We start from the raw sequence: 16,355 nt of genomic DNA on the forward strand, positions 1-16,355 counted from the left end.
GCCTGGAGAGGGGACGGGGTGGTGGGGGTGCCCTTGCAAGCACGCCTGTTAGCGCGTCTGGGGGTGGAAACCACCAAGCCCCCCTGCAGTGTCCTGGGAGAATCAGAAGGTCACTGCTGCTCCGGCGCTCTTGCCCTCACACGCTCAGGCTCTGCCTGGCACGCCTCAGCTCCCCTCTGCTTCCGCACCCCAAACGGGGACAGGCCAGCACACTCTCTTCAAGGCTGCTGTGACAATGGGATGAGTGGGCACACAGCAGGCACCTGAAAATTGCTACCTGGGGCTACTGCGGTGGCCAGAGACTGGCTGCTATCACTGGGGAGAGATTTACCGTAAGAACGATTTGCCCAGAGGAATGAAGAATCTACAGCCTCTGGCGTCCAGTTCCAGAAGGACTTGTCCGAAAGGGCTGTGCCAGTATGTGGCCCCAGGATGCTCTGGTGCTCGCCAAGCCCTCGCCAGGTGTAAAACTGCACTTTGTGATTTGACGCTCCCGAACCACCAGTGGGAGTGCGCCTTTCCCCGCCTTTCCTCTGGGCCTCCCTCCCTGAGCGGTGTGTCTACTACAGCTGCGAGTCTTGCGTTCTGCCAACAGTTCTAAAGAAGCTCTCCCCAGTGATACGACAGTGACCTTTGTTGGTCTCCCTTGGAAATATTTTTTCATCTTGCTGTGCTCTTACTTTAGTTGTTTCTAAGACTTTGTTGGCAGTGAAATGTGCGATAGAGCCAAACCCTGGGCTTCTCTATCCGAGCTTTCTCTCTGCGCTTCGGTCCTCTGCACCTGCCATACTTTCCACTGGGCTACCAGCCACCAGTGAGAGGCCTCAGAAGCAGCTGAAGCCACGCCTCCAGGCTCCAGCCAACGCAGCTGCCCCTCTGGGGATGGGGGTGGGGTGGGGGAGGCAGGGGGACAGAGAGGGGCGGGGGCACAGGGCTCCTGGTCAGCCTGTCACCCCAGCCCCGCACCATGGGGGACAGGGCAGCGAGTGATGAACTGCATCCTGCTGCAACGATCATTATGAAACTCACTGGTTTTCAAACAGGAACACTTACAGTGATTCGGCAATGAAGAACCAAACTACCAGGCTAGCCTCAAGTAAATTCGCCTTTCAACTCAATTCACGGGTTAGTCTCTTTCTTCAGATTTCAAATACTATTTCTATCCTGAGTAGGAAAAACAGGTCTTTGGAGAGTCTGGCCCAAGGCCACAACTCACGTCCTCACCTGGTGAGCCAGTGCCCCAGGTCGGGCCGGTGGGCCCACTGCACACCGGTCTGGTTCAGGGATCGCAGAAGCCGGCAGCAGGCCAGAACCAGCCAGGGGCTCGCCAGCACCATCCACCGCTCAGGGCCTCTGAGGGCTTCCAGGGAGGAGGGGTCCTTGGGTGCGTGGCTGAGCTCCCACCCCTCAGGGCCAGCACGCTTGCCCTGCCGGGCCACCGCGACCCCGTCAAACTCCTCTCCCGTGTGTGGGCAACGCTGCGGGGCACAGTCATCTCCCAGAAAGCAGTGTCTGTAGATTTGGTGGCACAGAGCTAAACACAGTGTGTTGATGAGGAAGTACCAGGTCTGGTGCTCCTCTTCGATGAAGCTGCTTGCGCCCAGACTCAACACATGGCCCACGGTTCCCAGGAAGCTGAGAAGACCTAACTCTGACCACCTTGAGGTGGACTGAGGTGGAGTCTGTGAAAAGGAAAATGCGTTTTGTAAGGAAGAATCTGAACAGTTCACCTTCCTGCTGCACGAGCGCACAGTGCTCACTCACAGAAGATAACTCGCTGCTCCTCACGCCCCGCATCCACTTCACCCCGTCCCCCTGGGGGAGCCAGAGGATGTGGGGACGGCAAGGCGACCCTGCCCCGGACGGCAAGCCTGCAGCTGAGGCACGAGGAGGCTGAGGACGCCTGGACCCCCCTCCTCGGCAGTGCCAGAGCTCTTAGCCCGTCCTTCACACCCTGTCCTTGCCTCTCACAGCCACGGCCCACCACTTGAGACCAAAGAACCCCAAGGGCATACTCCACCAAACCAGACATCTAGCTTCTCCGTGAACTTGCCGGAAATCCAGTTTCCATTACAGTGGTAGGGCGTCACAGTACTAGCCCTTAGATACACTAAGATAAAGCATTTTAAGTGAAGATGAGGACTCAATGGCTCTCATCTAACACTAGTTGGTATTCATTCTATTGCCTGTGGGCACCTAGTACATGATGGTGACGTGGTGACCCAGTCAAGCCCCGGAGGACCCACTCCTCTGGGGAGCCCCACGCTTGAGCAGGCATGGAAATGTGTGGGAAATGACAACATACGTGCTCCCTCAGCCACCGGCACGTGAGGAGGGGTGGGTGTCCACGGCCCCTTGACCAGGAGCTGCCCTCTGGGGCCTGAAGTCATTGCCCTGGGTCCCTCAGGCCCTGGGCACTGTGAACAAACCAGGACTGCCTGTGTCTCTCTCACCAGCCCGCCACCACAACCAGCTGATGAAAGAAGGTGTCAGAGGCCAAAGGCTGCAAGGAAGTCTAGAACAGGGAACTGCATTTTCCGAGGCAGAATGAGGATGAGGGCTGAGTTTCTTCTCGATCTCCGTCAGTCAGCTGCTTGCTCCTCTGTGCAGCCACCCTAGAGAGGCCCCTGGTCACGGTTCCAGGGACCCCGTCTTCCCGACTGAGAAAGAAGGGCATGAGGCCTGACAACACAGGTGAGTGTGTGAAGCTGGGATGGCCCAGGGGCCTGGGAGGCTTGGCGCTGGGAGCGTGTCCCGTCAGCTCCCACCAGCACCGTGCCTGCTACACGCTAGGGGTCTAACCCACATCTCATCAGTGGAGCAACAAGAGTAGCCCACCTGGAAAGCCAGTCCTACCTGAGTCAGACACTGCCCACCGGCAAAAATCCTGGTGAGAGCAGACACGCCCGCACAGAGCAGCGCGGCGGTCAGCGCCATCACTCCGCCCGCAGCCAGCCACGGGAGCCCGCACAGGTAGCACGAGCTGTCGACGGCAGTGCACACGACGACGTGGAGCGCCGCGAGAGCCAGGAGCAGCAGGCCGAAGAGCAGAGGGAGCACGGGCGACAGCAGGGGCACGTCCAGCTCAGCCCTGCTGCTCAGCGCCTGCGGGACGCCGAGCAGGAGCAGGGCGAGGGCCTGGAACGGGAGCAGCGTGCATCCGCGACGGGGCCAACAGGGCGCGCTCCTGTCCCCTTCCAGGAACACCGAATCTCCACGTCCTTTAACTATCAAGCGCTGGCGGAGCTGCCCCCCAGCGACACAGCGACCCTGCCCGGGGACCCGTACCTCCAGGACCAGGACGGTCCCCACCGCCATGGAGTAGACGTCGTACTGGGCCGCTCGTCTGGTCAGCGACAGCCTCAGCATCCTCAGTGCGTCCAAGTACTGCCTGCGAACCTTGGCTCCCAGGTTGGCAAGGGCTTCTGAGTTACTTCCCTCCAAGTACAGCCTGACCCAGCTCCTGTGCAGTCTTTCCGCCACTTTAAACTGCTCAAATCCAGGCTCTAGGAAGGAAGGGCCACACACACAAATCACCGACACGCACGCACGCACGCGTAACCTGTGAGTCCAGTTACTGATGGCACGTGGCAGAGCCTGACACTCGTCAAGACGAACTCCCGGGAAGGGTGGCCGCCCCCCAGGAAACCCCGACCGCGGTGACGCCGGCCTGTGCCTGCCCCGTCCTTCCTCCCACTGCCCCACTCGCGTGGACGGAAGCCCCTCCTCCTCGGCCTCCTGCTTGCTGCCTCCTCCCTCTCCTCTCTCTCCACCCCCCTTCCCCACGGTGCGAGAGTGGGACAGCCGCGAAACCAGAGCACTGAGCGGCCCTCAGTTCTACAGAAGCCCCAACCCTCAGGCTCTGTGTGATGACGGGGCAGGAAGTGCGCCAAGGCTGGCGGGACCCCCGCTTTTCACTGTCAGCGGCCCCTTTCACTTGCTTCCCTTCTTCACAGACCCTCTCTGGGAAGGGATGCAGTCTCTCAGCCCCTCCTGCCACAACGCTGATGTGCCCCGCCTGCTAGATGACCCATGGCTGATGCAAAGCCAGGGCGGCGAGACGGCCCATCAGTGGGACCCAGCCCTGGCAGCGGCGGGCTCCCCCGGGACGGTGGTGGCAGGCTGCCCAAGGCCGGAGGCTGCCTGCTTCCTTTCAGGGCTGAACCAGACCCAGTCGTGACTTGACTGGCCAGCAGAGCAAGAACTTCTTTTCTGAGGCTCCCTGGTACTTAACGTGCTTTTCCAACTTAAAGCAGAGCTGTTTGAAGGTGGTCTGGGCCATGCCTTTCAGGAGCCTTGGCCCAAACCGCCAGCAGCGGGCCCACTCCAGCCTTCCCCGATCACAGGCTGGCATCCTTGCTGCACAGCCTGAGTGTGGGCTCAGATGTCCACAGCCCCACCACCTCCACTGGAGCCAGGGGACCTGCACCAAGCGCTGGGGGCAGGCATGACCCCAAGCCCACTCGGTCCTCTCTCCAGGACCAGTGGGACTGGGATGACTACATGGCCCATTTCAGAGAGGCAACTCAGACACCAGCTCATGGGCTGGCAGTGAGAGCTGGGCAAGCTGTCTCCCTTACTTGTACCCTCGACCACCCCGAAGTCACAGGCATGCGTGTGTCTGTGTCGGCTCCCTACTGCCTGGAGTCACAGAGAAACGGGGGCCTATGCACGCACCCAGACGGAAACCGAACACTGACTACATGCTAGGCGCGTCGGGTTCAGGTCCTGCCAGTGTGGGCCTGTGGTCCAGCCGGGTGTCACACGTGCGCAAAACCACACACAGCGAGAAATGCTGTGGAGGGAAAGCAGAGGGACTAGCGAGAGGCCCTGGTGACACAGCAGGCTCTGACAGAAGACGAGGCCAAGCGAGGGGGCCGGGGGCGGCCTGACAGTGAAGCGGAAACCTGAAGGACGCCCGGGAGCCACCCCGGTGAGCAGGGAGAGCAGTGCCCACAGGGACGGCGCGTACAAAGGTCCTGCGGCGAGCGAGGCCCCCACTGCGACCGTGTGGCAGCCTGGTGGGTGTGCCGCTCCAGACCTGGCTGGCCGTCACGGGGGCCTGGAGCCCCGTCTCACCGTCAGACACGTGCCCAGCTCTGTTTCAGGACACGCTGTCACTGGCGGTGCAGACGGCGGGTGTCCTGGAGGCTGAGGCCTGGGGCGCCTCCTCACTCTGGGGACTGGCCTCCGCTCGTCTCGGGCTCGTTACGGCCACATCCACTGCAGTGCTCAGTTCCGTATCCTGGTTTTGGTTCCCTCTTTATTACTTCTTGGTATACGAGAGGGCCGCACGGCGCCAGCAGCGACCCATCTGCGAGTTCCTTGCTTCTGGTCCAGACTGAAATAGGCACGCAGCTGGGCCTCAGCTCTGACAGAGCTCCCCACGGGGAGGGCTCAGCTCTGACAGAGCTCCCCACGGGGAGGCCTCAGTATCTGAGTGCTGGTGCTCCCCAAGTCCTCTTGCCATTCAGGATGCCTGGTGCCCAACCACTCCCTGCTGGCAGAGTGTGTCTTCCACGCCCAGCCCAAGGTCAGATTGTATCTCAGCACAAACTCACGGCACTCACTCTGCTTGGCAGTGCCCCACAACTTCAAGTAGGAAAACACGCCCACATCCCATTGAATGTCGCCTCAAACTGGGAACTGACCTTCTCGGCATCCAAACAAGCCCAGCCCCAGCACTGAACACCAGCCTTGACATACCTGGATGGGCCAGAATGAACTCTCTAAAGCCATGACCCTCCTGTTCTGTGTCATCGCTCAGATCAGGTCAGTTGCTCAGTCGTGTGCGACTCTTTGCGACCCCATGGACTGTAGCACCAGGCCTCCCTGTCCATCACCAACTCCCAGAGCTTGTACAAACTCATGTCCATCCAGTCGGTGTCATCCCTACCAAGCTGTAAATACCTTGTTCTTCCTCCCAGCTCAAAAACAAGAACACCCCCTTCTTGGCCCCCATTCAGCTCAGACGACAGCCTGTATCCTGTTCCCGTTAGACCCGGCGCACCTGCTGCACCCACACCAGCTAGGCATGTGACCCCCTCTGCCAACAAAGCTGCTGAGATCTCACCCGCCAGAGAAGTGGTCAGTTCTCAGTTCCTCATTTTACTTTTGCCCATGCCCTGCGGCTTGCAAGATCTTAGTTCCCCGACAAGGGACCCGACCCGTGCCCCCGCAGTGGAAGTGAGGGGTCCCAGCCACTGCAGTGCCGGGGAATTCTCCTCAGTTCCTCACTTTATTTTACCTTGAACCCTATTCAACACATCCACTCGCTCCCTCCTTCTTGAAGTTCCTTCCTTACTTGGCTTTGTCAACACCAGTCCCACCCTGGCCCTCCAGCACATACACAAGCGCCCTGCCTTACAAACTCGCTCTTGACATAGCCTCGCCCACCTCAGTGATGGCCACTGCTTCCTTACAGTGCTCAGCTGAAAACCAACGCTGCTCTTTATGCCACTGGCTAGTCCTCTTTGCACTACCTTCAAAACAGACCCAGAAGCAACCCTCTGTCCTGGATTCCACTGCCTGGGCCCTCGCCCTCCGCCTGCACTGAGCACCTCACCCTCCTACAGAGGAGGATCTCACACCGTCCACCTCACCCTCCTTCAGTGCAGCTCAGAGCCCTCCTCACGGGCACCTGAGGTGGCCTCTGAAAACACAAGGGGAAGACTGCAGGCTCTGCACGACACCCTGCAGGAGCTCTCCACTTACTCAGAAGGGAAGCAAGAGCCACTGGAGCGCCTAGAAGGCCCTCAGCCCTCATCTCCTTCTGGTTCCCCTCGGTTCACAGTGCTCCAGCCACGCTGGCCCCTGGTCACTCCTCGACTGTGCGGGCACGTCCTCACCACAGGTCCCTGCCTGGCCACAAGGCTCCCTCCCAGGCCACGTGCCCCACGGCCCTCACTCATCTGCATGCCCACCCTTCCCTGGCTCAGCCTTTTCCTAAGGTGCCCATCACCACCTGGCACCCTTTCTTGGCCACCTCTCTCTCTCCGCCTCTGGATGAGAAGCTCCCTGAGGGCAGAGCTCTCCTCCTGCTGCGCTGCTAGTGCTCTCAACAGCCCCTGGCTGAAGAGGACCACAGCGAGAAACTCAGCATTCACCAAATAAGTGAACTGATGACTTTTTCATACTGTTCATGGGGTTCTCAAGGCAAGAATACTGAAGTGGTTTGACATTCTGTTCTCCAGTGGACTATGTTTTGTCAGAACTCTCCACTATGGCCCATCTGTTTTGGGTGGCCTACACAGTGTGGCTCATAGTTTTATTGAGTTAGACAAGGCTGTGGTCCATGTGATCAGTTTGGTTCAGTTCAGTCACTCAGTCGTGTCCGACGCTTTGCGACCCCACGGACTGCAGCACGCCAGGCCTCCCTGTCCATCACCAACTCTTGGAGCTTGCTCAAACTCATGTCCATTGAGTCGGTGATGCCATCCATCCATCTCATCCTCTGTCATCACCTTCTCCTCCTGCCTTCAGTCTTTCCCAGGATCACGGTGTTTTCCAATGAGTCAGTTCTTTGCATCAGGGGGCCAAAGTACTGGAGCTTCAGCTTCAGCATCAGTCCTTCCAGGGAATATTCAGGACTGATTTCCTCTAGGATGGACTGGTTGGGTCTCCTTGTAGTCCACGGGACTCTCATGAGTCTTCCCCAAAGCTTTGACTAGATGGTCCTTTGTCATGGCAAAGTAATGTTGGGTTAGTTTTCTGTGATTGTGGTTCTCATTCGTCTGCCTTCTGATGGATAATAATAAGAGGCTTACGGAAGCTTCCTGACAGGAGACACTGACTTTGGGGGAAACTGGGTCTTAGTAACAGGCAAATTTGGCCTTGGAATGCAGAATGAAGCAGGGCAAAGACTAATAGAGTTTTGCCAAGAAAATGCACTGGTCATAGCAAATACCCTCTTCCAACAACACAAGAGAAGACTCTACACATGGACATCACCAGACGGTCAACAACAAAATCAGATTGATTATATTCTTTGCAGCCAAAGATGGAGAAGCTCTATACAGTCAACAAAAACAAGACCAAGAGCTGACTGTGGCTCAGATCGTGAACTCCTTATTACCAAATTTAGACTGAAATTGAAGAAAGCAGGGAAAATCGCTAGACCATTCAGATATGACCTACATCAAATCCCTTATAATTATACAGTGGAAGTGAGAAATAGATTTAACGGCCTAGATCTGATAGATAGAGTGCCTGATGAACTATGGAATGAGGTTTGTGACATTGTACAGGAGACAGGGATCAAGACCATCCCCAAGGAAAAGAAATGCAAAAAAGCAAAATGGCTGTCTGGGGAGGGCTTACAAATAGCTGTGAAAAGAAGAGAGGCAAAAACAAAGGAGAAAAGGAAAGATATAAGCATCTCAATGCAGAGTTCCAGAGAATAGCAAGAAGAGATAAGAAAGCCTTCTTCAGCGATCAATGCAAAGAGATAGAGGAAAAGAACAGAATGGAAAAGACTAGAGATTTCTTCAAGAAAATTAGAGACACCAAGGGAACATTTCATGCAAAGATGGGCTCGATAAAGGACAGAAGCAGAAGCAGAAGATATTAAGAAGAGGTGGCAAGAATACACAGAAGAACTATACAAAAAAGATCTTCACGACCCAGATAATCACGATGGTGTGATCACTCATCTAGAGCCAGACATTCTGGAATGTGAAGTCAAGTGGGCCTTAGAAAGCATCACTACAAACAAAGCTAGTGGAGGTGATGGCATTCCAGTTGAGCTATTTCAAATCCTGAAAGATGATGCTGTGAAAGTGCTGCACTCAATATGCCAGCACATTTGGAACACTCAGCAGTGGCCACAGGACTGGAAAAGGTCAGTTTTCATTCCAATCCCAAAGAAAGGCAATGCCAAAGAATGCTCAAACTACCGCACAATTGCACTCATCTCACACGCTAGTAAAGTAATGCTCCAAATTCTCCAAGCCAGGCTTCAGCAATACGTGAACTGTGAACTTCTTGATGTTCAAGCTGGTTTTAGAAAAGGCAGAGAAACCAGAGATCAAATTGCCAACATCTGCTGGATCATGGAAAAAGCAAGAGAGTTCCGGAAAAACATCTATCTGCTTTATTGACTATGCCAAAGCCTTTGACTGTGTGGATCACAATAAACTGTGGAAAATTCTGAAAGAGATGGGAATACCAGAGCACCTGACCTGCCTCTTGAGAAATCTGTATGCAGGTCAGGAAGCAACAGTTAGAACTGGACATGGAACAACAGACTGGTTCCAAATAGGAAAAGGAGTGCGTCAAGGCTGTATATTGTCACCCTGCTTTTTTAACTTCTATGCAGAGTACATCATGAGAAATGCTGGACTGGAAGAAGCACAAGCTGGAATCAAGATTGCCGGGAGAAATATCAATAACCTCAGATATGCAGAGGACACCACCCTTATGGCAGAAAGTGAAGAGGAGCTAAAAAGCCTCTTGATGAAAGTGAAAGTGGAGAGTGAAAAAGCTGGCTTAAAGCTCAACATTCAGAAAATGAATATCATGGCATCTGGTCCCATCACTTCTTGGGAAATAGATGGGGAAACAGTAAAAACAGTGACAGACTTTATTTTTTTGGCTCCAAAATCACTGCAGATGGTGATTGCAGCCATGAAATTAAAAGATGCTTACTCATTGGAAGAAAAGTTATGACCAACCTAGATAGCATATTCAAAAGCAGAGATATTACTTTGCCGACTAAGGTCCGTCTAGTCAAGGCTATGGTTTTTCCTGTGGTCATGTATGGATGTGAGAGTTGGACTGTGAAGAAGGCTGAGCGCCGAAGAATTGATGCTTTTGAATGTGGTGTTGGAGAAGACTCTTGAGAGTCCCTTGGACTGCAAGGAGATCCAACCAGTCCATTCGGAAGGAGATCGGCCCTGGGATTTCTTTGGAAGGAATGATGCTGAAGCTGAAGCTCCAGTACTTTGGCCACCTCATGCGAAGAGTTGACTCACTGGAAAAGACTCTGATGCTGGGAGGGATTGGGGGCAGGAGGAGAAGGGGACGACCAAGGATGAGATGGCTGGATGGCATCACGGACTCGATGGACCCAAGTCTGAGTGAACTTCGGGAGTTGGTGATGGACAGGGAGGCCTGGCGTGCTGCGGTTCATGGGGTCACAAAGAATTGGACAGGACTGAATAACTGAACTGAATTGGGTCTTGTTCTGATGGGCGGGGCTATGCTCAGTAAATCTTTAATCCAATTTTCTGTTGATGGGCAGGGCTGTGTTCCCTCCCTGTTGTTTGGCCTCAGGCCAAACTACGGTAGGGGTAATGAACAGTGTCAGACTCTATTATTTTGGCTCTAAAATCACTGCAGATGGTGACTGCAGCCATGAAATAAAAAAACACTTGCTCCTTGGAAGAAAAGTTATGACCAAGCTAGACAGTATTTTAAAAAACAGAGATGTTACTTTGCCAACAAAGATCTGTCTAGTCAAGGCTATGGTTTTTCCAGTGGTCATGTATGGATGTGAGAGTTGGACTCTAAAGAAAGCTGAGCACCGAAGAACTGATGCCTTTGAACTGTGGTGCTGGAGAAGACTCTTGAGAGTCCCTTGTACTGCAAGGAGATCCAACCAGTCCATCCTAAAGGGAATCAGTCTTGAATGTTTACTGGAAGGACTGATGCTGAAACTCCAATACTTTGGCCACCAGATGAGCTGCCTCATTGGAAAAGACCGTGATGCTGGGAAAGATTGAAGGCAAGAGGAGAAGGGGACAATAGAGGATGAGATGGTTGGATGGCACCACCGACTTGATGGACCTGAGTGTGAGTAAACTCTGGGAGTTGGTGATGGACAGGAAGGCGTGGCGTGCTGCAGTCCATGGGGTCGCAAAGAGTTGGACACGACTGAGCGACTGCACTGAGCTGAACTGACTGAATGAAGATAATTAAGACCTCCTTCAAAAGGATTTCTGCACCACTGCTGTATTCAGTGCCCCGACCCTGCAGCAGACCAGGCCTCTGCCGGAGACTCCTGCACACTCGCAGGCAGGGCTGGCTCCGTCTCCTGTGGGGACTTTGTTTCTCTGTCCCGGCTCCTGGTACACAAGGTTTTGTTTGTGCCAAGAGTCAGTTTCCCCAGTCCTGCGCAAGTTCTGTACTCGAACTGCACTGGCCTCCAAGGTCAAATTCCCTGGGGGTTCTCAGTCCCTTTGCCAGATCCCCGGGTTGGGAAACCTGTCGTAGGTCCTAGAACTTTCTTACCAGTGCGAGCATTTCTTTGGTATACCTGTCGGCAGCTGTGGGTCATCCCCTCGGGAGCTCTGTAGTGAGGCCGATGGCGCCCTCCTCCGACAGGGCTCAGGCCACATGCTGCACGGCCCACGCCTGCTGTGGGCAGAGCCGGTGCCCCTGCGGCCGGCCCCTGTGGACCCACGCCTCCACAGGAGACGCGCCCACACTCAGAAGCAGGTCTGGCTCAGTCTCTGTGGGGTCTCTCGGTCCTGGTGCACCCAAGGTTTTGTTTGAGCCCTCCAAGCGCCTCTGGCAGATATGGGGTTTGATTCTAAATGTGATTTTGTCCCTTGCTCCTTGGAAGAAAATCTATGACCAACCTAGACAGCATATTAAAAAGCAGAGACATCACTTTGCCAACAAAGGTCTGTCTAGTCAAAGCTGCTGGTTTTCCACTAGCCATGTATGAATGACAGAGTTGGACCATAAAGAAGGCTGAGCACCGAAGAATGGTGCTTCCGAACTGTGGTGCTGGAGAAGACGCTTGAGAGTCCCCTGGACTGCAAGCAGATCCAACCAGCAAATCTTAAAGGAGATCAGTCCTGAACATCCATTGGAAGGAACGATGCTGAAGCTGAAGCTCCAACACTTTGGCCGCCTGATGCGAAGAGCTGACGCATACAAAGCAGCGCACGAGGACCACTGCAGCGCCCGTCGCGGGAACAGCAGGAGGACGCCCGGCACGATGCAAGCACGCAGCATGGCGGGCGCGTCAGCGCTGCTGGCTGGCTTACCTTTTTTATACGATGGAACGTTCTCCTGCAACAGCTTGCTAAGCTGCACTGTGTTTAAATGGAGAAGCCTCAGCTGTTCCCGCACTGGTCTCCCTTCTACAACTCGGAACAGAAGGCTGCCCGTGTTGCTCTTCGGAATCGGCAGACCCAGGCCTACTGAGAGTGTTGCAGCCAGATCAGTCTGTTGAACGTGCGTTGGATGTCTCACATCACCTAGAAAAAAGAAAACGGTTTAGGTGACAGGCCCTAGGACATGTGTGATGGTGAAGGCGGTCATTCTTAAATCTGACAGTCTACAAGTAGTGTTAAATCAAATCACCCTGTGTGCTTCCTACTAACCACAACCTGGCCTAAAACAATCAAAACCACAGGATCTGAATCTACTCATGCCTCCAGGTCAGACGGGATTTACCAGGTGAACAGAGGACATGTTAAGAGACAATGCAGAAAGAGACTCCACAGGACAACTAACCAAACTCTTTAACAAATAATCACGACAAAACAGGATGGGGATGGAGACTTGTAAGTTAAAGCTGACCTAGAGACACGTCAACAACAACTGAAATTATTTTAAGAAGAATGTGAGCAATTCAAGCCTAAGGGTGCTCTTGAAAACTATGGAGGTTTTGGAGCTAAGTAACTAAGAGGAAGCTGGCAGCTTCTTGAGAGCAACAAGCTGAACCACAGGTCAGTTCCAAATGTATAAGCCAAGACGGGCTCCCCTGGTATCAGAACAACCTTAAAGACTGGCCTTAGAAAGACTCTTGCAAAGTTGCCCCAATGTGATGAGACTGGACCATGGAGAACACTGCTTATCAGCTGTCAGAAGTGAGGGTGCGGTCAGCCTGCAGTGAGTGGGGCCAGCAGCTGGGGGGGCCTGCCAGCAAGAAAGGCAGCAGTTCAGAGCCACCGTGGGAGGGATCATCACAGAGCTCTGCTGGCTCCGCCAGTTCCCAGGCTGCAGCGCCCTCACAGGGATGACGGCAGAGATTTCATGTGTGGGGGTCAAGGTTTCATTGCAGTGGTCTAGTCAAAATACTCAATAAATCAACCAAGCTAGGCTTCAACAGTACATGAACAAAGAACTTCCAGATGTTCAAGCTGGATTTAGAAAAGGCAGAGGAACCAGAGATCAAATTGCCAACATCTGCTGGATCATGGAAAAGCAAGAGAATTCCAGAAAAAAAAAAAATCTGCTTCATTGATTATGCCAAAGTCCTTGACTGTATGGATCACAACAAAGTGTGGAAAATTCTTGAAGAGATGAGAATACCTCCTGCCTCCTGAGAAACCTGTATGCAGGTCAAGAAACAACAGTTAGAACCAGACATGGAACAGCAGACTGGTTCCTAATTGGGAAAGGAGTACATCAAGTCTATATATTGTCACCTTGCTTATTTAACTTATATGCTGGGCTGATTAAGTACAAGCGGGAATCAAGATTGTCGGGACAAATGTCAGTAATCTCAGATACGAAGATGACACCACCCTTACGGCAGAAAGCGAAAGTGAAAGTGAAGTCGCTCAGTCGTGTCTGACTCTTTGCGACCCCGTGGACTGTAGCCTACCAGCATCCTCCGTCCATGGGATTCTCCAGGCGAGAATACTGGAGTGGGTTGCCATTTCCTTCTCCAGGGGATCTTCCCGACCCAGGGATCGAACCTGCCTTGCAGGCAGACACTTTAACCCCTGAGCCACCAGGCAAGCCCTAAGAGCCTCTTGATGAGGGTGACAGAGAAGCATGAAAACGCTGGTTTAAAACTCAACATTCAAAACACTAAGGTCATGGCATCTGGTCCCATCACTTCATGGTAAACAGATGGGGAGAAAATGGAAACAGTGAGAGACTTTATCTTTTGGGGCTTCAAAATCACTGCAGATGGTAACTGCAGCCACGAAATTAAAAGACGTTCGCTCCTTGGAAGAAAAGCTGTGACAAACCTAGACAGCATATTAAAAAGCAGAGACATTATTATGCTGACAAAGGTCCGCCTAGTCAAAGCTATGGTTTTTCCAGTAGTCATGTATGGATGCGAGAGTTGGACTATAAAGAAAGCTGAGTGCAGAAGAATTGATGCCTTTGAACTATGGTGTTGGAGAACACTCTTCACAGCCCCTTGAACTACAAGGAGATTAAACCAGTCAATCCTAAAGGAAATCAGCCCTGAATATTCATTGGAAGGGCTGATACTAAAGCTGAAGCTCCAATACTCTGGCCACCTAATGCAAAGAGCTGACTCCTTAGAAAAGACCCTGAAGTTGAGAGGTTGAAGGCAGGAGGAGAAGGCGACGACAGAGGATGAGATGGTTGGATGGCATCAACAACTCAATGGACATGAGTTTGAGCAAGCTCCGGAAGATGGTGAAGGACAGGGAAGCCTGGCGTGCTGCAGTCCATGGGGTCACAAAGACTCAGACACGATTGAGCAACTGACCAACAAAAATAACACAATGACATCAGGCCCTGCGAGGAGGGCTAGAGTTACTGTGATATAGCATTTCATGTTCGGTTTTCATCAAAAACGACATGCAATTATGCAAAGAAACAGGAAAGCATAGCTGAAAGAGAGAGAAAAGAAAGCAGGCTGTACAAGCGTCTTGGGAAGGGTCCTTATGCCAGAGTTAATAGACAAAGTCTTCCAAGCAGTCACTGTAAATATGGGCAAAGAACTAAAGAAAACCAGGCAGATCTCCTTGCCTAGGAAGGCAGTAAAGGCAGATAGGATGACAGGGTCCCACCTTCAGAGATCGTCAATAAAGGGTTGGGGGTAGATGGAAACTCTGAAGGCGAGAAGTGTAACTCAAATGCAAACTTTACTATGAGGGCTCAAGAGCAGATTTCCAACTGGCAGAAGAATCAGCAGAGACAGATCAATAAAAATTAAATAATTATACAATAAACAATTATACAATCTGAGACACAGAAAATCTCCCAAATTTGATGAGAAACATTAATTTACACATCCAAGAAGCTCAATGAACTCCAAGTTGGACAAATGCAAACTACAAGGAAAAGCAAAACTAATTAGATTAATGGTTGATTTCTCATCAGAACCACAGAGGCCAGAAGGCAGCAGGACAGCATGTGCAAAGAGCTGGAAGAACCAGAATGCTGTATCTAGCAAAACTACCTTTCAAAAAATCAAGGGGAAATGAAGACATCCTGAGACTAAAAAAGCAAAAGAGACAATTCATTATTAACAAACTCAGGACTCAAAAAACCAAGATCATGGCATATGGTCCCTTCACTTCATGGTAAATAGATGAGGAAAAAGTGGATTTTATTTTCTTGGGCTCTAAAATCACTGTGGATGGTGACTACCGCCATGAAATTAAAAAGATGCTTACTCCTCAGAAGGAAAGCTATGACAAACCTAGACAGTGTATTAAAAAGCAAAGACATCACTTTGCCTCAGACTGTAAGGAGATCAAATCAGTGATTCCTACAAGAAATCAACCTTGAACATTCATTGGAAGGACTGATGCTGAAGCTCCAACACTGGCTACCTGATGCAAAGAGCCAACTCATTAGAAAAGACCTTGATGTTTGGAAAGATTGAAGGCAAAAGGAGAAGAGGGCAGCAGAGGATTAGATGGTTGCATGGCATCACCGAATCAATGGACGTGAGTTTGAGCAAACGTGGGGAGATGCTGAACAGCAGGGAAGCCTGGTGTACTGCAGTCTGCTGCTGCTGTTAGGTCGCTTTGGTTGTGTCTGACTCTGTGCGACCCTGTAGAGGGCAGCCCACCAGGCTCCTGTTCCTGGGATTCTCCAGGCAAGAGCACTGGAGTGGGCTGCCATTTCCTTCTGCGTACTGCAGTCTATGGGGTCACAAGGAGTGGGACACGACTTAGCGACTGAACAACAATCAACCTGCCTTACAAGAAAGACTAAAGGAAGTTCTTCACCCTGAAAGCTACTGACTCCAGATGGTGATCTGGATCCACTTAAAAAAAGGGAAAGAGCACCAGTGCAGGTAACTAGTTATGCTGCTGCTACTGCTAAGTCGCTTCAGTCGTGTCTGACTCTGTGCAACCCCACAGACGGCAGCCCACCAGGCTCCCCCGTCCCTGGGGTTCTCCAGGCAAGAACGCTGGAGTGGGTTGCCATTTCCTTCTCCAGTGCATGAAAGTGAAAAGGTTCATATAGTTTATAATTATATAGTTATAAAAGATAGCATAAAATGTATTTTTCTCTTAAATTCCAAAACAATTATATAAAACTATATGTATGTATGTATCAAACCGTATATATATATAGTCAGCCTACAACATATAGAAATGGCATGTATCTGATAAACAGCAGAGCAGAGGTGAGTAGAAGCAAAGCTCTAATGGAGAAAGAAATGACATGGTAAGAAA

At 52.2% G+C, this 16,355-nt stretch overlaps 1 protein-coding gene across 6 annotated transcripts in view; it reads right to left on the reverse strand.

Annotated features, from left to right (window-relative positions):
* The window catches only part of PIGG (phosphatidylinositol glycan anchor biosynthesis class G), a 50,945-nt gene that overhangs the window by 20,470 nt on the left and 14,120 nt on the right, over positions 1 to 16,355 (reverse strand). For 4 of the 6 annotated variants that reach the window (XM_042251802.2, XM_060417734.1, XM_012180457.5 and 1 more), the window contains 4 exons: positions 11,994 to 12,206; positions 3,289 to 3,506; positions 2,857 to 3,138; positions 1,225 to 1,682 (listed from right to left, as the gene is read on the reverse strand). In XM_042251802.2, the coding sequence (XP_042107736.1) occupies positions 1,225 to 1,682; positions 2,857 to 3,138; positions 3,289 to 3,506; positions 11,994 to 12,206 (1,171 nt within the window). Of the gene's footprint in view, positions 1 to 1,224; positions 1,683 to 2,856; positions 3,139 to 3,288; positions 3,507 to 5,706; positions 10,821 to 11,993; positions 12,207 to 16,355 lie in introns of those variants that run through there. The other 2 variants (XM_042251804.2, XM_027971367.3) reach the window with 2 other exon arrangements.

Source organism: Ovis aries, chromosome 6 (assembly GCF_016772045.2).
Source record: "Ovis aries strain OAR_USU_Benz2616 breed Rambouillet chromosome 6, ARS-UI_Ramb_v3.0, whole genome shotgun sequence".
NCBI classification, from domain to species: Eukaryota; Metazoa; Chordata; class Mammalia; order Artiodactyla; family Bovidae; genus Ovis; species Ovis aries.